Source organism: Balaenoptera musculus, chromosome 16, assembly GCF_009873245.2.
Source record: "Balaenoptera musculus isolate JJ_BM4_2016_0621 chromosome 16, mBalMus1.pri.v3, whole genome shotgun sequence".
NCBI lineage: Eukaryota > Metazoa > Chordata > Mammalia > Artiodactyla > Balaenopteridae > Balaenoptera > Balaenoptera musculus.
The window spans coordinates 39,513,911-39,537,314 of record NC_045800.1 but is presented as its reverse complement, the minus strand read 5'-3'; the positions used below and the strand labels follow the sequence as shown (position 1 = coordinate 39,537,314).

The 23,404-nt window shown below is 38.6% G+C and overlaps 1 protein-coding gene across 3 annotated transcripts in view; it reads right to left on the bottom strand.

Moving 5' to 3' along the window:
* ASAH2 (N-acylsphingosine amidohydrolase 2) overlaps positions 1–23,404 on the bottom strand; it is a 79,589-nt gene that overhangs the window by 29,824 nt on the left and 26,361 nt on the right. For 2 of the 3 annotated variants that reach the window (XM_036828872.1, XM_036828870.1), the window contains exons 8-12: positions 17,021–17,141; positions 14,879–15,004; positions 11,201–11,287; positions 8,940–9,044; positions 8,723–8,804 (exon numbers count right to left, since the gene is read on the bottom strand). In XM_036828872.1, coding sequence (XP_036684767.1) covers positions 8,723–8,804; positions 8,940–9,044; positions 11,201–11,287; positions 14,879–15,004; positions 17,021–17,141 — 521 coding nt within the window. The remainder of the gene's footprint in view (positions 1–8,722; positions 8,805–8,939; positions 9,045–11,200; positions 11,288–14,878; positions 15,005–17,020; positions 17,142–23,404) is intronic. The other variant, XM_036828873.1, reaches the window with a different exon arrangement.

The following is a 23,404-nucleotide window of genomic DNA, read 5'->3' as shown; positions in this document are numbered from 1 at the left end:
TTGGGCTTCCCTGGAGCTGGAACAACCACAGTCACCCAGTCAATGTCTCTGCAGCCACCCACAGGCGAAGGCCTTTCCCCACCAAAACCATTCTGTAAAGTCTGGAAGAGGTGACTGATCCATCAAATGCACAGACAAATGCAATTCTACGAGAGACAACAAAAATCAAGGAAACGTGACATCACAAAAGGAACACAATAATTTTCCAATAACTGACCCAAAGAATTGGAGATCTACAAATTGTCAAAGAAGAACTCAAAATAATTGTGTCAAAGAAGTTCAGCAAGCTACAAGAGAACACAAATATACAACTTAACGAAATCAAGAAAATAATTATGAACAAAATGAGAGTTCAACAGAAAGGCAGAACCATAAAAAAGAGCCAAACAAATTCTGGAGCTGAAGAATGCAATGAATGAAATAAACAATGCAGCAGAGAGCATCAACAGCAGATTTGATCGAGCAGAAGAAATAATCTGTGAACTCAAAACAAGTCATTAGGAACTATTCAATTAAAGTGAAAAAAAATGAAAAAGAATGAAGAAAGCCTACATGAATTATGAGACACGAAATGCCAAAGGGAGTTCTTCAAGCTGAAATGCAAGGATGCTAATAGCCCATAAAAGATATGAAAGAACAGGTAAACCTCATTTTCTTGCACTTTGCTGATATTGTGGTTTTTTGTTTGTTTGTTTGGGGTTTTGTTTACAAATTGAGGGTTTGTGGTAACCCTGCATTAAGCAAGTTGATCAGTGCCATTTTTCCAACAGCAATTGCTAACTTCATGACTTTGTGTCACACTTTAGTAATCCTCACTGTATTTCAAACTTTTTCATTATTGTTATATTTCTTATGGTGATCTCTGATCAGTGATCTTTGATGTTACCACTGTAATAGTTTGGCAGCACTACAAACCACATCCATATAAGACAGCAAACTTAACTGATAAATGTATGCGTTCTGACTGCTCCACCGACTGGCTGTCCCTCCATCTCTCTTCCTCTCCTTAGGCCTCCCTATTCCCTGAGACACAACAATATTGAAATTAGGCCAATTAATAACCCTACAATGACCTCTGTGTATTCAAGTGAAAGGTAGAGTCGCACATATCTCATTTTAAATCAAAAGCTAGAAATGATTAAGCTTAGTGAGGAAGACATGTTGAAAGCCATGATATGACAAAAGCTAGATCTCTTGCACCAAATAGTCAGCCAAGTTGTGAATGCAAAGAAAAGTTCTTGAAGGAAATTAAAAGTGTTATTCCAGTGAACACACAAATGATAAGAAAGTGAAACAGCCTTATTACTGATATGGAGAATGTTTTAATTGTCTGGATAGAAGAGCAAACCAGCCACAGCATTTCCTTATGCCAAAGCCTAATTCAGAGCAAGGCCCTAAATTTCTTCAATTCTATGAAGGCTGAGAGAGGTGAGGAAGCTGCAAAAGAAAATTCTGAAGGTAGCAGAGGTTGGTTTATGAGCTTTAGGGAAAGAAGCCATCTCCGTAACATAAAGGTTCAAGGTGAAGCAGCAAGTGCTAATGTAAAAGCTGTGGAAAGTTATCCAGAAGAATAAGCCAAGATAATGAATGAAGGTGGTTACACTAAAAAAACAGATTTTCAATGTAGGCAAGATAATCTTCTTCTGGAATAAGATGCCATCTTGGACTTTCTTAGCTAGAGAGGAGAAGTCAATGCCAGGCTGACTCTCTTGTTAGGGACAAACATAGCTGGTCACTTTAAGCTGAACCCAATGCTCATTTACCATTCTGAAAATCCTAGGGCTCTTAAGAATTGTGCTAAATCTACTCTGCCTGTGCTCTATAAATGGAACAACAAAGCCTATATGACAGCACGTCTGTTGACAAGATGGTTTACTAACTATTTAAACACCACTGTTGAGATCTACTGCTCAGGAAAAGATTCCTTTCAAAATATTACTGCTCACTGACAATGAACAGGTCACCCAAGAGCTCTGATGAAGATGTACAAGATTAATGTTGTTTTTATGCTTGCTAACACAACACCCATTCTGAAGCCCGTGGATCAAGGAGTACTTTTGACTTTCAAGTCTTATTATTTAAGAAATACATTTCATAAGGCTATAGCTGCCATGGACAGTGATTCCTCTGATGGATCTTGGAAAAGTCAATGGAAAACTTCCTGGAAAGGATTCACCATTCTGGATGCCATTAAGAACATTCATGGTGGGCTTCCCTGGTGGCGCAGTGGTTGAGATCTGCCTGCCAATGCAGGGGACACGGGTTCGAGCCCTGGTCTGGGAAGATCCCACATGCCGTGGAGCAACTAGGCCCGTAAGCCACAATTACTGAGCCTGCGCGTCTGGAGCCTGTGATCTGCAACAAGAGAGGCCGCGATAATGAGAGGCCCACGCACCGCGATGAAGAGTGGCCCCCACTTGCCACAACTAGAGAAAGCCGTCGCACAGAAACGAAGACCCAACACAGCCATAAATAAATTAATTAATTAATTTAAAAAAAAAGAAAAAGAACATTCATGGTTCATGGAAAGAGGGCAAAATATCAACATTAACAAGGGCTTGGGAAAAGTTATTTCAGCTCTCATGGATGACTTTAAGGGGTTCAAGACTTCAGTTGAGGAAGTAACTGAAGAGGTGGTGAGAACAGCAAGAGAACTAGAATTAAAAACAAAGCCTAAAGATGCGACTTAACTGCTGCAATCTCATGATGATAACTTTCACAAATGTGGAGTTGCTGCTTATGAATGAGCAAAGAAAGTGATTTCTTAAGGTGGAATCTTCTGGTGAAGATGCTCTGAAGACCACTGAAATGACAACAAAGGATTTAGAATGTCATGCAAACTTAGTTGATAAAGCTGTGGCAGGGTTTGAGAGAACTGACCCCAATTTTGAAAGAAGTTCCACTGTGGGTAAAGTACTATAAAATGCATTGCACACTACAGAGAAATCACTTGTGAAAGAGTCAATCAATGCAGAAAACTTCATCATTGTCTTATTTTAAGAAATTGCCACAGTCACCACAACCTTCATCAACCACCACCCTGATCAGTCAGCAGCCATCAACATCAAGGCAAGACCCTACACCAGCAAAAAGATTATGACTCTCTGAAAACTCTGCTGATGGTTACCATTTTTAGCAATAAAAGTATTTTTTATTAAGGAATGTACATTTTTAAGACATAATGTTATCACACACTCAATAGACCACAGTATAATGTAAACATAACTTTTATAAGCACTGGGAAATAAATAACAATATAATAATAGTAGGGAACATCAATGGCCCACTTTCAAAAGTGGTTAGATCATCCACACAGAAAATCAACAAGGAAACATTGGACTTGAACCATATCTTAGACCAAATGGACCTAAAAGACATATATGGAACATTCTACCCAACGACAGTAGAAAACACATTCTTCTCAAGTGTGCATGAAACATTCTCCAGTATTGATCACGTAGGGTCACAAAAGAAGCTTCAGCACATTTAGAAGATTGAAATCATACCAACTATCTTTTCCGACCACAAAGACATGAAACTAGAAATCAGTAACAGGAAAACTGGAAAATTCACAGATATGTGAAGATTAAAAAACATACTCCTGAACAACTAATGGGTCAAAGAAATCAAAATGAAATCAAAAATACCTCAAAACAAACAAAACAAAAATGGAAATACAATATACCAAAAACTTACTTACTGTACAGAGCTAAATAAGTTCTGGGAGTGCAGTTTATTGTGATAAACCCCTACATTAAGAACTAAGAAAGATCTCAAAAAAACAACCTAACTTTACACCTCAAGGAACTAGAAAAAGAACAAACTAAGCACAAAGTTAACAGAGGAAAGGAAATAACAAAGATCAGAGTAGAAATAAATGAAATAGAGACCAGAATAACAATAGAAAAAAACCACAAAACGAACAGCTGGTTTTTGAAAACACAAAATTGACAAAACTTTAGTTAGACTAACTAAGAAAAAAAAGAGAGCAGCCTCAAAATTTTCAAAAAATTAGAAATGAAAGGTAAGACATTACAAATGACACCTCAGAAATACAAAAAGATGACTATAAGCAATTATATACCACCCAATTGGATAACCTAGAAGAAATGGGTAAATTCCTAGAAACATACAAACTGCCAAGACTAAATCATGAATAAATAGAAAAATTTGAGCAGACTAATAATGAGTAAGAAGATTGAATCAGTAATCAGAAACCTCCTAACAAAAAAGACTTGGATCAGATCGTTTTACTGGTGAATTCAACCAAACATTTAAGGAAGAATTAATGCCAGTCCTTCTCAAACTCTTCTCAAAAATTGAGGAGGAGGGAATACTCTCAAATTCGCTTTACGATGATAACATTACCCTGATACCAAAGCCATATAAGGGCACTATGAGAAGAAGAAAAAAAAGGCCAATATCTCTGATGAATATAGAAGCCAAAATCCCAAGCAAAATACTAGCAAACTGAATTCAATAGCACATTAAAAGGATCATGCACCATGATCAATGGGATTTATTCCTGGGATGCAAGAATGGTTCAAAATATGTGAATAAATAAATGTGATATACCACATTAATAGCATAGGAGGGTTCTAGCTTTTCTCCGTGCCCTAAATAAATAGGAAAACATCCATGTTCAAGGATCAGAAGACTTAAAATTGTTAAGATTACAGTGCTCCTCAATTAATCTACAGATTCAATACAATGCCAATCAGAATCTCAGCTGACTTCTTTGTAGAAGTTGACAAACTGATTCTAAAATTTAAATAGAATTGCAAAGGACTCAGAATAGCAAAAACAATCTTGAAAAAGGAGAACAAAGTAGGAGGACTCATATATCCTGATTTCAAAACTTACTACACAGCAATAGTAATCAAGAAAGGGTGATATGAACCATGGAATACTACTTAGCTATGAAAAAGGAATGATTTTTCTTTTTTTAAAGGGTGATACTAGCACAAAAAATAAACACAGATCAATGGAATAGAATTGGGAATCCAGAAATAAGACCATGAATCTATGGTCAACTGATTTTCAACGAGTGTGCCAAGACCATTCAATGGGTTAAAAAAAATAGCCTTTCAACAATTGGTGCTGTAATAACTGGATAGCCACAAGGAAAAGAATGAAGTTGGATTGTTACCTCACCATATATAAAAGCTAACTCAAAATAGCTCAAAGATCTAAATATAAGAGCTAAAACCATAAAACTTCTAGAAGAAAACAGGGGTAGGTTTTCATGACATCAAATTTAGCAAAGGATACTTAGATATGACACCAAAAGCATGAGACACAAAAGAAAAAATAGACCATTTTGATTTCATCAAAATTAAAACTTTTTGTGCTTTAAAGGACACAATGAAGAAGGTGGAAACACAACCCACAGTAGGGAGATCAGCCAAAATGGTGGAGTAGAAAGACCATGAGCTCACCTCCTCTCATGGCCACACCAAAATAATAACAATGATTTACAGACCACTTATTGATGAAAAAGACCAGAACCTACCATAAAAGATCTTCTATAACTAAAGATATAAAGAAGGAACCACAGTGAGATAGGTAGTCAAGACCCATACCCTCTGGGTGGGTGACCCACCAACAGGAAAATAATTACAATTTCAGAGCATCTCCCTAAGGAGCAAAGGTATTGAGCCCCACATCAGTGTCCCCAGCCCAGCATTCCTCTGCCAGGAAGATGAGCCACTAGAACTTTTGGCTTTGAAGGCCAGTGGGGCTTACTTGCGGGAGACCCAGAGAGCGGTGGGAAATGGAGATTCTACTAATAAAGCATGCACACAAAAATCTCACATGCTCCGAGACCCAGCTCAGAAACAATCATTGGAAAGGAGCCTGGGTTAGACCTACCTGCTAATCTTGGAGAGTCTCCCAGAGAGACAGGGGTCAATTGGAGCTCACAGACACTGGTGGCAGCCATTTTTAGGAGCTCATTCTACCACATACTATTTTGGATCCTCCCTTTAGCTTATTAGCTCCAGGACCCAGCTGTGCCCATGCCCACCAACCCACAGGCACCAGTACTAGGACATTTCAAGCCAAGTAACTAACTGGGTGGGGACACAGTCCCACCCACCAGTAGACAAGCTGCCTTAAGACCCCCCGTGAATCCACAGCCACCCCTGGACACAACCCTGCCCACCAGAGGATGCAGGATCAGGCCCCACACACCAGTGAGGCAGACACCAGCCTCAGGACAACGGTACCCCTGCAGCCTGCAGACTCAGCCCACCCATCAGCAGACCAGCACCAGCTCTGGGACTAGCTGGGCTCCGACCCTGCCCACCAGCAAGCCAACACAAGCTTTAGGACATCCTGGACCCTGCAGCCAGCCATGTCAAGAACCAGCCTCACCCACCAGCAGTCTGACACCAGCTCTGGGACCCCAGGCCCTGTAGCCAGACCCCAGGACTCAGCTCTTCCTGCCAGTGGGCTGGCACTAGCCCCAGGACCTAGCTTCACCCACCAGTGGGAAGACACCAGCTCAGGATCTCCTTGACTCCAGCTCTGCCCACCAGTGAGCTAGCAGTAGCCCAGGGGCCACCTGTGGGTCTGCAGCCAGCCGCCTCATGACCCAGCCCCACCAAGCAGTGGCCAGCAGCCTCTGCACAAGGCAGGGCCTGGCAACCAACCAGACCCGGGGCGGGTGGTAGAGCCAAGCCTACGAGACAACCCACAGTAGTCAGCCCACCACAACAGAAGGACCCAAGCAGCCCAGCTAGCAGGCATCCCTAGAGCATATATGGGACCCATAAGGAACTCTTTCAACTCAGTAATGAGAAGACAAGTAGCCCAATTTAAAAATAAGAAAAATATATGAGCAGACATTTCTCCAAGGAAGAAACACAAATGGCCAATAAACATGAAAAGATGCTCAATATCACTAATCTTCAGGGAAATGCAAATCAAAACCATGATGAGATACCACTCCACACCCAGGGGGTAGCTAGAATCAAAAAGGAAGATAAAAACAAGTATTGGTGAGGATGTAGAAAAATCAGAACCTTCAGAACTACTGATGAAAATGTAAAATTGTGTAACAATTTGGAAATAGTCTGGTAGTTCCTCAAATGATTAAACATAGAGTTACCATATGATCCAGCAATTCCACTTCTAAGCATATACCAAAGAGGAGAGATGAAATCATATGCTCACACAAAAACCTGGACATGAATATTTAGAGCAGCATTATTCCTAATAGTCCAAAAGTAGAACAACCCAAATGTCCATCAACTGAGGAATGCATAAACAAAATCTGGTAAAACCATACAATGGAATATTATTCAGTCATAATATAACATAAGTGAACTTATCTACAAAACAAAAACAGACTCACAGACATAGAGAACAAAATTTGTGGTTGCCAAGGGGGATGCAGGGTGGGGGAGGGATGGATTGGGAGTTTGGGATTAGCAGATGCAAACTATTATACAGAGAATGGATAAACAACAAGGTCCTACTGTATAGCACAGGGAGCTATATTCAATATCCTGTAATAAATCACAATGGAAAAGAATATGAAAAAGAATGTATGTATATGTATAAATGAATCACTTTGCTGTACAGCAGAAATTAACACAACATTGAAATCAACTATACTTCAATAAAACAATTTTTTAAAAAGAAAAAAAAAGTAATGAAATACTAATCCATGTTACAACTTGGATGAACCTTGAAAACATGATGCTAAGTGAAAGAAGCCAATGCAAAAAGCCACATTTTTTTTTACAATTCCATTTATATGAAATGTCCAGAAGAGGAAAATATAGAGGTAGAGAGATTAGTGGTTGCTTAGGTCTGGGAGAGAAGGAGACTGTGCTGTAATAGCTAAAGAGTACAGGGTTTCTTTCTGAGGCGATGAAAATGTTCTAAAATTGACTGTGGTGATGGTTGCACATATCTGTGAATATACTAAAAAACCACTGAATTATACACTTTAAGTGGGTGCATTTTATGTTTTGTGAATTATATCTCAATAAAGCTGTTAAAAATTATTTATTTTAGAACACTAGACCAAACTAGATGAAACATTACCAGGAAAGATGATGTCAACTATATCACATCACAACTGTATTTATTAATTTAACTAATGGTTCCAATATATATATATATAAAAGACAAGAATGAAATAAGCCAAAATATTGCCTGTAGGTGATATTCTTCAATTTTTTTTTAACTTTCTCTACTTGCCAGTGCATGTTATCGCAGTGATAATCAGGATAAAAGTATAAAACCTATAATAATCAGTTATAAATTCATGGAAATACACACAGGAAGAAGACCCAGGACCACATGCTTTAGGCTCCTAAAAGCTTCTGTTCTGAGGAATTTGGGCTCCAGTAAAGGAATCTGGGAAAGAGACATTAACAACCAGATGGAAGGGCCAACTCATCCTGTCGAAGTTACAATGACACTCCCGCTCTGCACCACTCCAACTCCACCCCAGCTCCAGCCCAATTTAAAGCTATTCTTCCATAGATTGAAATGCAAAGAGAATCTCTGATTCTATTTGAATCAGTGGAAAGCTAAGTTATGAAAGATACCTACCCCTGGGAAATCATGTACAAACCTGGAAAGCCTGCGTACCCGCAAATTTAAAACATAAAAATAGTAAATGTATTGGTTACATTAAACCCTGTTAGGAAACAGAACCCTGAAGTTCAGAACCTGGAACCATAAATCACATCAGACTGCATCTCACCCTGCATAAAATTGAGGGTTCCAAATCCGTCAATCGTGCCAGCTGCAAAACTGTAGCCCAAGGCTGGTTTACATGTTTTTGCCTAAAGGAAAAAATTTTAAAAACAAAACAAAAATGAAACATAAACAAAAAAAGAAACAGAAGTTGAAATTCAATAATGACATCAGCCCAGAGCTTTACCCTTGTGGCATAATCAGCGTGACTCAGTGCCACTTACTGTGTGTGTAGAATTGAGCCAGACGGTGACGTCCGTCATATTCACCCACTGATGAGCCGAAGCCAGTGGCCCAGTTACCTCCTGAGAGGCGGAGGCATACAGTTCCTAGAAAACGCACACAAACTTACCATTAAAAGCAAAAAAGCTAAAATGAATACCAGCAATCGTACCTAAAAAGTGCCAATTTGGAAAAGAGTCTTTCAGTCAAGTTTTGTTTTGCTGTCTGATTAGACAGAGCATGCGCATCTCTCCACCAAACCCCCTGTAGCTTCCCAGAAACTTGAAGGCCCTGAGACCATTGATCTGTGTCTATTTCCCACAAATATGAAATTCCAGTGATGCAGGCTATGGTACAAATGCTCCAATCTCACTAGAAAGATAGTCAAGAAAATTTAAGGTTAGGAGTAGGTGGGCCAAATTACCTTCTTTGCCAGAACAAGAGTGCATCCATGAGGATTCTCAGGGAGTTTTCCCTCTCACAGTCCTTGAGTCCTCTGGCAGGGCTGGTGCCAAAGGGGGGCTTGAAAGTCTTCAGGGCCCACTTCATCTGCATCTGTTCCCCCACCCACTGTTCACCTTTGGATGTTCCTTTTTTTTTTCCAGTATGGTCAATTGATGCTTTTTTAATCTTATGGGAAATGTGAGTCAAAATATATTTAGGAAGGTTTGTTTGTATTGATCTGTATCATACAGTAGAGGCAAACCCTGCTTCAGCACCGATGCCTTTGTCTGACACCTAACGCATTTCTACTCTATTGACATGTCAGTTTCCACAGTCACATGGGAACGCTCAAGTTGTCAGTAACACCAGCTGCAGTCTGCGTCTCCTCATTAAGAGGGAAGTTGTGCCTTGCTGAGAAGAGAATCCAGAATGTGGGACAAATCTCTATGTCGACTGGGCTCAGAATGGTAACAAAATTTCTGACGCCAAATTGTGTCAGGGGTGCACGCCCTAAATAGAATCTGTTAATTTAGAACAATCCACTGATAATACCACAGTAACTAAAAAGAAACTGCAGCAATTAGGTTGGCTGGTGTCTGATGATTTTAAGGTGTTTTTGTTCTTCCTTAATTGCTCCTGAAACATTTTAGAACACTTGAGACAAAATATTTACACACACACACTCTCTCAAGCCCATGCTCACTAAAGGTATGGGTAAGCTATAAAAAGGAAGAGATTTAACTATCTTTGTCAGAGATGGCTCAGCTCAAAGCTATCTTTTGTCTTTTCCATCAGAAATGTCTCCATAGGAGCTGATACAAAATATGTAAGCAAAATGGAAGATAAAATTTAGAAGAGGAAGGAGGGTAGAGTAACTTGTAGTAAGCTCACTGGAGACCAGATTCTCTCTTCATCAAAAAATCTTTTAAAAAGAAAGGAAAATGTAAGATGGATGATCTTTCCATATCAAAAAAGACCAGGGACTAATTTGAATCCAAATTGCAAGAATTGGCAGTGGTGCCACTCAGCTTTACCTTGTCACCAAAGGAAAAGTTAAGAAATGGTAGGGCTTCCCTGGTGGTGCAGTGGTTAAGAATCCGCCTGCCAATGCAGGGGACACAGGTTCGAGCTCTGGTCCGGGAAGATCCCACATGCCGCGGAGCAACTAAGCCCGTGCACCACAACTACTGAGCCTGCACTCTAGAGCCCACGAGCCACAACTACTGAGCCCGTGTGCCACAACTACTGAAGCCTGCGCACCTAGAGTCCGTGCTCTACAAGAGAAGCCACCGCAGTGAGAACCCCGCACACAGCAACAAAGAGTACCCCCGCTCACTGCGACTAGAGAAAGTCTGCGCGCAGCAACGAAGACCCAACGCAGACAAAAATTAATTAAATTTTTTTTTTTAAAAAGAAAGAAATGGTCAGGTGACTTGGCAGGCCAAGGCCTGAGAGACTTCTGAGAATTTGGGTCAGTCTGGTTATATCTGGTCATACCACATGAATTGAAAACTTTACAATCTATCATCCAACCGCCTGAAGCAAGCATTCTGGCTGAAAGAGAATGTTTCCTGATTACTTGCTTTTAAATGTACTTCCTATAAGAAGCCAGACACAAGCAGTCAGAGAGAGGTTCCTGTGTGGTTTGTGAAAACAACCTTCCTGGTTGACAATAAACAGCATTCAGTCTTCCAGACTCCTTGGTGCAGCTTGAGCTCCTGCTGTCTTCCTTACAGTTACGGACTTCCTGATGAACAACGTCAGTGGATTTTAAAGCGTAGCTTTGAATGAAGATGAAAGAAGCGGGCCCACAGCTTACCTTTGCTTTCTCATATATTATCCGTCCTATGATTTGTGTGCTGTCAAGCATATCCTGCCCAGGTCCCATAGCAATGCACATGCTAGGCTGGAACAAAATGACACAAGATGTGTTCTTAGTGAAATAAGCAATTCTTTTAAAGAATGGAAAATGACAAGTGAATCTAAGCAAATAGATTTTTTTAAAGCCACATTCCAGCATTTCTTTTGAGGCATTCTCTTAATTTACAGATTATGAGAAGCAAAATCATTCACGGAATTAGAGCAATGAATGTTGCTAGAAATCATCTATTCTAGAAACTTACTATTAAAAATAAGGAAAGTGAGGCTCAGGCGGGTTAGATTTACTGAAGATTATACAGGTAGCTAATATCTGAGCTATTACCTAAAGCCAGGTCTTTCCATTTGCTGCACATCTTTCTCTTTGCTGGTTCCTGCCTATGGCACTTGCTCATGATTGCCTTCAATTGAAACTCAGTTAAAATTATATTGGAACAACTAGTTGACCCTCTGGAAAAAAATCAGTAAATACATCTGGCTCTATATTTTACTTCTTACACCAGAAAAATTTGCAAATGATCGGATACTTAAATATTATAAATGGCACCCAAAATGTATTAAAAGAAATTATGGATGAATATATTCTAAAGTCTAACGATGTGAAAGGCCCTTCTAAAAATTATATGGAACACAGTTTGACAGTTTAAACATTTTAAACATCCATATCGGGGGGGAAAACATAAGTAAGACTGAAAGATAACTGATAAATGGGGTGTTGAGGGATGAGTTTGCACAGTTTATGACAAACTAAGACTTTAATATATTAGGAGCTTTAAAAAGTCAGCAAGAAAAAAAATACCCTTATTAATACATTTTGATTCATTCATATTGAGTTGGGTATTCTCTTATTTGTAGTAAAAATCATCACATTGTATACCTTAAACTTAGACAGTGTTGGATGTCAATATATCCCAATAAAGCTGGAAAAAAATAAAAGCAAAAAAAAAAAAAAAGCATCCTAATGGATAACACCATGGATACAGATGAAATAGGTAATTCACACACACACACACAAAATGTAAATGTAAATGGCCATTCAACATTATAATATGTTCAGTCTTAATGAATAATTCACTATAAATTTAAACTACGAAGAGAGAACTCTTCACATTTGTGCTGGAAAAAATTGAAAGATTGACAAACCTGCTGGTGGGGAGAGTTTGGGGAAAGTGTCACTCATGCACTGTGGGTAGAAACATGATTGAGAGCATTTGAGCAATGTGTAGAGTATATTAGAGGTGCTTTGGGAAAAAAAGAACAAACTCACTTTTAAGAATTTGTCCTAAGGTGAAACTCACACATGTGAAAAAATATATGACAAGCATAGTGACCATAGCATGCTTGTACGAAGGAAGAAAATAAGAAGGGAGAGAGGGTGTGAGGAGAAAAGCAGGAAAGGAAAGAAAGTACTCATCAGTAGGGGATTGGTTAACCAAATTATGGTACTTAAAATTAAAAAATTACAAAGTTAGTTTAAATAATGTTTTAAATTATATTTACTGGAAATAAGGAAGCAGGGTATAGAACAACATTACAATATGATCCCATCTATGTAAAATTGTACATATATATGTGTACAGGTGCATAAAAAGTTGTCTGGAAGGATGTTTATTAAAATTTTCACAGGTTAATTGTGGGATGAAGGGGTGCTCCTTGACATAAGTTTTATTTTCTGAACTTTTCAATATTGTGTGTATTTTTAACAACCATATATCATTTTTCTAAAAAACATTAAAACTATTTTCTAAATTTAAAAACTTGTTTTTAAAGAAACCACATTAAAGCAGAAGACACGGCAACATTTGTCCATTTCCCTCTTTTGCTCAAGCGTATTCTGATTTTGTTCAGAAAGCCATCTCTCTCCTTGCAGTGATCCCATTCCTCATTCCAAATAAGTCTAAGGCGATCGTGGAAATTCCCTAGGCTTTGCCAAAGATTGGTCAGGAACCCACCTTAAGCCAATCAACACATACCATTTCTCCAGCAACTGTTTTGGTCCAGGGATGGACATGTGACATAAACTGACAGTCAGACTAAAGAGAATTCTTATTCCGTGGTTGGAAGAAAGGCTCTCTCTCTCTCCTACTGGGTATGAGAGAAAAAAGCACACACCTTCCTCACTGATGACTGGCATCTTGCAGACATGAGGGAAGTTAATCCAACACGAAGGGAAACAAAGAGAAACTGAATTGTGTTGTGGAAGGGGATATGATTTTGCTGTAATTTTTTCTGATTATAAAGTAAACTATACTTATTGTAGAAAAAGTATTAAAACGTGTAAATAGAATTAAAATAATGAACAAAAAATAAATAGAAAACTGCCCATAATAGTGCCAAAAAGAGAAAATCGTGGTTAACATATCAGTGTGTTTCGTTTTGTCTTTTTGCTATGATACGTTTATTCTCAAAACTGCAGTCATGATGAATATGCAATACTAAACCCTGAATTCCTTAGTATTATGAACTCTTTCCCACATTAAGTATTCCAACATAAGACATGACGTTGATGCATAATATTCTATTGCAAATAAGTATTATAATTTATTTAACCATTTCATCTGTGAATTTTGGAATTTAACAAGTAATCCTCAAATCTAATGTGAATTAATGATGTGTAAAAATTTTGGAAGTGAACGGTAACAAAGACTTTTTCATTGAAGTATAGTTGATTTACAGTGTTATGTTAGTTTCTGGTGTATGAAGACTTTCTATATAAAAATAGTAATATACAATGGAAAAGTATAATTGTTAAAACTATATTTCTCATTGAGTGGGATTGACTGGGCTAAAATAAATAGCCCAGAAATAGTGTTTAATAAAAACAATATGGCAGGTGAAATACTCTATAAACACAAAGAATAAGAACCCCTAAGCTAGAATGTGCTGCTCCTGTCAAAGTTGCAAAAATCTAAATGAAGATGGGAGGACAGCCTTACTTGTTGCCTTTAAAACTTATCACATAGAATTGTATATAGTCATAAAGAGATTTTTTTAAGACAAATTAGTTAGAAAACTCAAATCCTATACCAATAAAAAAAATCAATAAATAAGTTATAAAATGTTCATGAATGCATAAACATATGAAGAGGTGTGAGAGTGGTAACTTTGGGGAAAGGGAGAGGGTAGAGGGGAAGGAGGTGAACAGGGACTTTCACTTTTTACTGCTCTTTATGCTTCCCATGTGGTTTGAGTTTTTACACCAAGATTGTTTTGTTTGTTTGTAATTTATAAGAAAGGAAAAAGAATTTTGACCTTGTATTTTTAGAAAACCCTATAGACTTTATAATCACTGAGAAATGTCTCAGGCAGGCAGTTTTTGTACTAAATTGTGACTTCAGAAATGCCAAGGAAAAATGTTTCAGGCTGTCCAATTTTGGGGAAGGATATTTAATCTCTGACATTTACTAAATTGTCTTACCATTCAAAAAATTTAAGAATCAAATAGAAAACTACAATTTTACCCAATCGAAATTTAGTAGGTGCTTTTGAGAAGAGCAAATGCTAGCAGTAAGTAGGCCAGAGTATACTTGAGGAGAACATAATTGTAAATGAATGTTGAATAGTTAAACATAAAATGTACTCGAGATGCAAAAACAGATTTCATGTCATTATTACCTACCCCACCAATGGGACAAGTGCTATTGGCATTATCACAAGACTCTCCCGTGTTGATGCAATGCGGGCCAAGAATATTGGGGGACACATCTCCCAGGTTCGATGAAGCAAAAGCTGCTACATACGGTCCCTGCCAAAAGAAACATCCAGTTGCCTTTTATTCTTTCTTTTTTTTGGGGGGGGGGGGGAGCAGAGAAAGGTTTATTTCAGGGCCAAGCAAGGAGAACAGGCAGCTCATGCTCAAAAGACCCAAACTCTCCAATGGCTTTCAGGGGAGCATTTTTAAAAGGCAACATTTGGGGGTGAAGGCTGCAGGATTCATGACTTTCTTCTCATTGATACGTTGTGAAGTAACAGTGTGGTGTTTTAGGAATCTTCATCCTCAACTTTCTGGTTCCAAACAGTCTGGGGTCTAGTGCTTGTGCTCAGCAGGTAGTCGCCGTCCTCCACCTGAGTGGGGGTCTCAGTTCCTGTAGAACAACTGGTTTCAGGACTTAATGAAGTTCAGGTTCTTGATGTCTCATCGCAGAAAGAATTCAGTGAGAGACAAAGTGATAGGTAAGAAGTGGATTTATTTAGAGAGAAGCACATTCCACAGACAGAGTGTGGGCCATCTCCGAAGGTGAGAACGGTATATTCTTTCTTATTTACCACAGTGAGTTCATTAAAAAGGCAAACATTCAACCCACTCTGGTGAACTATTCAAAATCGTTTGCATACGACAAAAGGAGGATGTACAATATTCTGAGAGAATTTTTTATTTCTGAAAAGGCTCACATTGCAGTCAGCATACGTGTTATTACTCGTGATATTCCAGTTATCAATAAAGCTATTTCAAGTAGGAGAGTTTCAAATTTGTGTCTCAAACAGCAACATTTTGACAAGAAATACAGTGTGCAATGAGTTATAAAATGCTGACCCATCAATCTAGTGCCTGGTGTTGTACCTGGAGCTCAGAGATCCATTTTCCCTTTAAAAATAAATAGCCTATTGGCTTAAAAAGTGAAGAGCCAATCCGGATTTTTCTGTTGCACAACTGAACCTAAATATAGCCTCCACCACCCAGACGTGCCCTCTGTGTATATTTTCTCTATCTCTTCAACCTGAAATAACAACACAAAACCTTTTAGAGTAGGGCAAGACCTTAACCTCAACCAACTGGTCTACCATTCTACCTTAAATTCTTAAATTTTCTTAGGGAAAAAGATAATCAAGTATAGGAGATTATGTGTCTTTTTTTATACTAAAAAGATAATGGGAAACGCCTTTCTTTTCCCTAAAACACAGGCTAAAATGAAAAAAATAGAGATTTGTCAACAAAGGAGCTAAAAATCAGACCAGATGTTCATGGGCTAATATTCCCATGACATCGCACAGAAAAACCTGAACAAACTTTTTGGCCAACCCAATATCTTTGTAACAGAACACTTATTCTAGGCAAGGGCCTGGGGTTCTCATCCCATCATATATTCTTCTGCAATTAGGGGTTAGATGCTGGGGTCAAGCAGAGCAGGGTCCTTCCTCGCTAAATATCTGCAGTCGGTAATTTACACAAAGCTGACGAGTTTCCTGGAGTACATGGACTGGGTTCCTGGACACCCCCAACTCTGATCCCATCACTCACTGCATTTCAAAGTTACAAAGACAAGTCTAATGGATTAGGGTTGTCTCTGACTTAGGCCATACTGCAGGAAAGTAGAAATTCCTTGAAAGGAAATTAAGAAGGAAGTCTGGACCACAGAAAAGGACTCATTCCCTGTCCTCATTCAGATTCCTATACCATTAAGAAGGTGCTTAATAATTTTATATCTCTGAAAACAAGAGATATAAACACAACACAGTTTATCATATTTCCAAGTTAATCAAAAATTATATATGGCAAAAACTATTATATAGTAATTTGCCCTTCCTTATCCAACTAACTGTAACTTTATGAAGTCATCACATCAGTAGTATTTGACACAAAGCTAACAGTCACTTAAAATTTTTCTTAGGAAGGATGGAGAATTCTTTCTAGCCAAGCCTGTCAGTATGTGGCATCCATGATGACACTTTCCTCTGAAGATTGAATCAGCTATTCTGAACATTGAATGAATGATGATACTCAATGAATTAAGATGAAGCTTTCAATGACATAAATTCTCACCTCTCCAGGTAGATATCCTTTGTTCTTCTCTTGCTCAAAAAGGTAAGAAGCATAGCCCACATTGTCGCTATTTACAAGATGATTGCTATTGTTCATGCTGACTGGGTGGACGGCAAACCAGCTGTAAAAGAACAGGAAACCCTAAGTTAATGAAGAGAACCAGATAACTGGGGTGAAAAATGATGACTGGGAGCTTAAGTTTTCTCCAGCTGTGAAAAAAAAAAAAAAATTCTTTTGATGATAGGCATTCTATCAAAACATTTAGGTTCTTTCATTGTTAATGAAACTTAAGTTACTAATAATATACTCAAGAAATCTGACCACTTACTTAAATTAAAAATATTTCATCATTGTCATCTTCATCATAAGCTTTTAACAAGAGCCAGTACTGGTTAGTTACCAGGTGATATACCTAAAGAATTGTATCGACATAGACTTTATCCTTCAAGACAGGTACACACATAATAATTATTCAAATCAATCCTATCCAATTCAGTAGACATTTACTGAGAGTCAGCTGTGTGCCGAGTACTGAATAAATTGCAATTTACTCTAGAATCTTGCAGAAGACAAAGATGTAAACAAATGGCTTTGATACAGTGTGACAAATGTTGTAAATAAGGAGGCATAAAGTGTTTGGGGACCACAGATGACTAGCAATTAATTCTTTTTTTTTTTTTTTTTTTTTTAGGGAAATTTTTTTTTTTTAATTTTATTTATTTATTTATTTATTTATTTATGGCTGTATTGGGTCTTCGTTTCTGTGCGAGGGCTTTCTCCAGTTGTGGCAAGCGGGGGCCACTCTTCATCACGGTGCGCGGGCCTCTCACTGTCGCGGCCTCTCTTGTTGCGGAGCACAGGCTCCAGACGCGCAGGCTCAGTAGCTGTGGCTCACGGGCTTAGTTGCTCCGCGGCATGTGGGATCTTCCCAGACCAGGGCTTGAACCCGTGTCCCCTGCATTGGCAGGCAGATTCTCAACCACTGCGCCACCAGGGAAGCCCAGCAATTAATTCTTAAAGGCATTCCAGAGAGAAAGGACAGCAGAGTAAATGCACAGGGGTGTGAAAGAGGATGTTATGCATAATTCAGTATATCCTTATGCATAGTAATACCTTGTTTAAGTGTAGAGCTATAGAGTTCACAAGTTAATTTCACATCTGTTATCTCATTTGAATTTCACAACAACCCTGAAAGACAGGCTGGTATTACCTGCGCCCCACAAGGTGTCTTGGAGAAGCAATATGGAAGCCCACTTGTCATAGAGGACCAAGGCTAAAGTTTGGGTCTTGTGACACCTTGTTCAGTGGCCTTTGTAGGATCAAACCTCGACACAGGTGAAAAAAGTGTTTACAGGATAGAAGGCTGTAAAGCAGATTAGCAAGAATACTCAAGAAAAGAGAGATGTCTATCAATAAATTTTCAAGCTAAGGTAGGATTTTTAAAAATCTTTTGTTGATTTTTCTTCGCTGAAAGCTTTTAAAACATTTCTACCTAAGTAATATGGTACACAAAACTGAACATTGACTTAATGACTAGGGATGTTTTGGGGCTTCAAGTCATCATTCAGTATTCAGTTCTCGTTACCCAACAGATGTATACGTAGGTCAGAGGTGGGCAGCACAACACCCATGGGGGCTGGCTAGGCAACATAGGAGTTAAGCTGGTTGGTACAGTAGGGACTGAATTGCGGAGGCACTTGCATAGTCTAAGGACCACAGCCTCTACTGGGCTGCGGCCAAATGCTGCCTGATGGGAGCATAAGCCGCTGCTGCCAGATCTTCCACAAATCCACGGTTTTGGGAAAATGTATCAATTTAAAAATTCTTAAAGAAGTAAATGGCATGGAAACAAAGGAGAAGAATGGTTACAAGTTAAGAGACTTAAGACACAAAGCCAACAAATGTAGTCTGTGGACTGTTGTTTGGATTCTGACTCAAAACAACTGGAAAAAGACTGTTGATACAATCAGGGAAAACTGAACACAGACTAGGTTTTAGATCATATTAAGAAATTATTTTTAATTTTGTTGATTGTGATAATGGACTGTAGTTATATTTGTCTAAGTTTTTATCTGTTAGAGATACACACTGAAATATTCATGAATAAAATGATATCTGGTATTTGTGCTTTTAAATACTCTAGCAAAACAAACAAACAAAAAGGAGAGGAGGGATGAAACAGAATGGCAGAGGATTGTTAATTACTGAAGATGGATAATTGTTCCATGGAGATTCATTAGACTAATCACTCTAAACTGGCATATATTTGAAATTTTCCATAATTGTTTTTTGTTATGCTGACATCCATTGAAAAATTTTTCCTTCCAATTTTATTGAGATAACTGACATACAGCACTGTGTAAGTTTAAGGTGTACAGCGTGATTTGACTTACGTACGTCATGAAATGATTATCACAATACGTTTAGTGAACATCCGTCCTCTCACACAGATACAAAATTAAAGTAAGAAAAAAATTTTTGTGATAAGAACTCTTATGATTTACTCAAGAGCTTTCATACATAATATAGAGCAGTACTGATTATATTTATCATGTTGTACATTATAACACTAGTACTTATAAGTGGAAGTTTGTAGTACTTTTTGACTGCCTTCATCCATTTCAATTTTTTTTTTTAATAGTGTTAGACCAAATCACCAGTCTATACGCTGCATGCAGCCCCCAAGGTGTGTATTTGCCACTGTGCAAAGGTACAGAAGTTTGGATTGAAGGCAGTTCTAAGGTCATTCCCTAGAAGTTACTTGCAAGGTTTCTATATGCTTTAAAACCCTTATATTCATTTATTTTTTGTGGTTTTTCTCTTTCTCCTAACACTCAAGTGCCAAGGGATATTCTAGTCAACTAGTATTTTCCAGTCAGTTGAAATCTGCTTTTTTGTAGTTTTATTCCATTTAGTTTGGAAGGAAAATGAGGTGGTGGCCATGACAGTTCCAAAGCTCTCCAACCAAAATACTTCCAACATGGTCACACTGAGGTCAGCCAGATGCAACCTCTCCAGTGCAATCAAAGGAAACCCACAGAACAATTCTATCAACGTTAGACTATCATTTAGTACTTATTGGGTGAAAAACTTTATACATAGGTTCTCATTTTATTCTCACAAGAACCCTTTGAGTCAGATGCTTTCCTTATCCTCATTTCAAACCAAGGAAACAAAGGCTCAGACAGATGAAGTAACATGACCAAGGTCACAGAGTTGTAAGTCAAGAAGCAGGACTATGAATCCAGGTTTGTCAGACCATAAGCCCATGTTCTTACCTGCTATGGGATGCAGGCTCTGTCCCTTCTGTTCATTCAATCGCTCATTCAATATACATTTAGTTAACTCTGACTCTGTGCCGGACACTGGGGACATAGAGATGCATCAGGCATCATCTCACCCTTGAAAAATGCTTCACAGACGATGTGACATTTGAGCTGGGTCTCAAAAGATGAGTAAGTCAAGAGGGAGGGGACATGGGGATATATGTATACATATGGCTGTTTCACTTTGTTGTACAGCAGAAACTAACACAGTATTGTGAAGCAATTATACTCCAATAAAGATCTATTTAAAAAAAAAAAAAGGATGAGTAGGAACTTGGCAAGGGGATGACTGTAGAAAAGACATTCGTAGCAAAGGTATGGAGACGGGAAGGAGTGCAGTGTGTTCAGAGACTGGATAGTCAGCGTGACCAGAGCAGAATGGATGAGGGCAAGGAGAGATGGCGGTTGCTCCATTCATTCAATCAATATGAATGTATTAGTAACCAAGTGTGTGGTTGGCCTTATGTTAAACCCCAAGGAACATAGAGAGGAATCAGGTGTGTTCTCTACCATCAAGGAACCACAATAATATCTGGGAGAAAACAAATGCTAAGAATTTTGGTCTATAAGTAGACTATAGGCTTGAATTCTTATTTATTTATTTTCATTTATTTTAGGCCATAGAAAATTAATTGAATTTTTTCTTTACAAAACTGAAAAAAAAAGTATTTAAAAAAGCTATTTGCATTTCAGAATAAGAAGATACTGTTTTTCCTCCTCTGCCCTTTAAAATATATGCTATAAAAATATCAGGTTTGTCACAGCAACCAAAGTACTTTGGTAAGAGATGAATATTTATAAAGATAGGCAGAAAAGTGGTCATTTTAATTTAAGAATGCTTACTTACAGTTTATTTTATCTGGTCAAAAAGTATTCATCAAAGCAAAGTTCAAGAGAGAGGAAGAAAGGTTTAGGTAGTTTCAAAAGAAGTTAGAATATAGACATAAAAGGATGACTATGTCTTTGATAATAAACTTTTTAAAATAATGATTATGTCACAGCTAGGGCAGGGCTCTACTTGAGTCAGCATGATGCAGTCAAGGTGCTGAGGAAAGTCAAGAGATTTGAGATCTTATCATTATAAGGAGCAAAGTTACTTAAAATTTCTAGATCCCTGTTTCCTAAGACTGACAAATAGATTTCAACTATGCTTTGTGAATCAATAAACAGCAAATTAATACAGAATAGTATAATTATTCTCTCCTGTGTCACTGAGACATTTTCTAGTGTCTCTTTCAATTCAGACGTTGTGTACTTCCTATTCTGAAGCAGAAAAGCCAAATGCAGAATTGAGCTTCTTAAATATTGTAAAACAATAACAACCCGTCCCAGGTTCCATTCTCTCAGACCTGAGCCGTCCTGTTCTTATGGAGGTCATGCTCTGCACAAAGGTGACTGGCAAAGGGGTAAGTGGAGGCTGAAATCCAGCCCCCTCTCAGCTCCCCGAGCGAGGCACCTTAGTCAACCCAGAGAAAGGAGCACCTTTGTGTGCTGTGCACCAAGTCCTATGTGCTAGGTGTGGCCATCTCCAACCTAAGTGCCCACCAACAGGGGAAGAGAATATTGTACCTCCATTCAAAGGTAGTGTTCATGAAGATGTGTAATAACATGGGAGCCCTTTGGACAAATACAAGAGAAGATGATGTAGTGGATTCAATAGTGTCCCCCCCAAAATTCACATCTACCAGAACCTCAGAATGGGACCTTATTTAGACATATAGTCTTTAGAGTGTAAACAAGGTAAAGATCAAGTGAAATGATACTGGCTTAGGTTGGGTCTAAAATCCAGTGACTAGTGTCCTCATAACAAGAGGAAAGGGACAGAGAGACACCCAGAGATAGAGACGTAGGCAATGTGAAAATGAAGACAGAGATCGGAGTGATGTATCTACAAGCCAAGGATCGCTGGCAGCCACCGGAAGCTAAGAGGAAGGCGTGGAACTGATTCTCCCTCAGAGCATCCAGAAGGAACCAAGCCTGCCAACACCCTGATTTCAGACTTCTGGCCTCTCGACCTGTGAGAGAATAAATTTCTGCTGTTTTAAGCCAGCCACTCTGTAGTGCTTTGTTATGCAAACCCTAAGAAACTAATATAGAGGCCATATGTCTTAGTGGCTAAGAGCTCTGGAACCAGACACAAGTTACTTAACCTATTTGAAACTCAGTATTCATATCTGTAACATAATGATAATAGTATTAGCTACCTCACGGCATTTGACAATTAAAGAACAGAAACATCTGAAGTGCTTAGTACAAAGACTGGTTTGTGCTAAGAATGGAATAAATCATCACTTGGATGATGTTGATGCTGATTTTGATACTGCTGCCGCTGGTGCTGATGATGACTAAAAGGGAAAAAGATATCCAAAGCCCTGTGTATACGTGTGTTTCATAAGGCAAACACAATATTAAAATATATGATGTGTGTGCATGTGTGTATTCAACACACGTATATTCACCCCATGTAATATGAGCTTTAAATAATTAAATGAGGAAACGCTGCCCTCTTGTGGCAGAGACTTGAGGGCTTACAAAATACCACCGTGTCCTCTCTTTCCCAGTCCCTCTGGCAGGGTGGGGCATGTGAATCTGGCCAATAACATATGTGAAGAAGGACCACCCAATTTTGATTAGACTTTGCATGAGTGGGAAATGTGCACAGTAAAATCTTTAATGTGTTAAGCCACTGGAAATTCATGGTCTATTGCATCCCCTGGCATTAATGGACACCTCTTAACACACACCGAATTAACACACCACTTGTTCACCTGCCTTACCATCCTCCTGGCCTCACCCCACTACAGACTACTGGGAAAAAGAAAGCAAAGGGTGTTTCATCGTGTTATATTTTAAGGGTTATTAGGCCCGGAATTTTACCCAAAGGGCAACCTGAATTTGAAACAAGCAGAAGCAATGACTCCAGACCAGACTGCTCAGATTAGAGAAGAACAATGAGCTGTAGCCAGAGGACCCCTTCTAAAGTTACAGGTGAACTTGGTGGCCAGCATCCTGGAGAATCTTTCTACCATCTCTGCTTAAGAGAAGTGATGTCCATTCT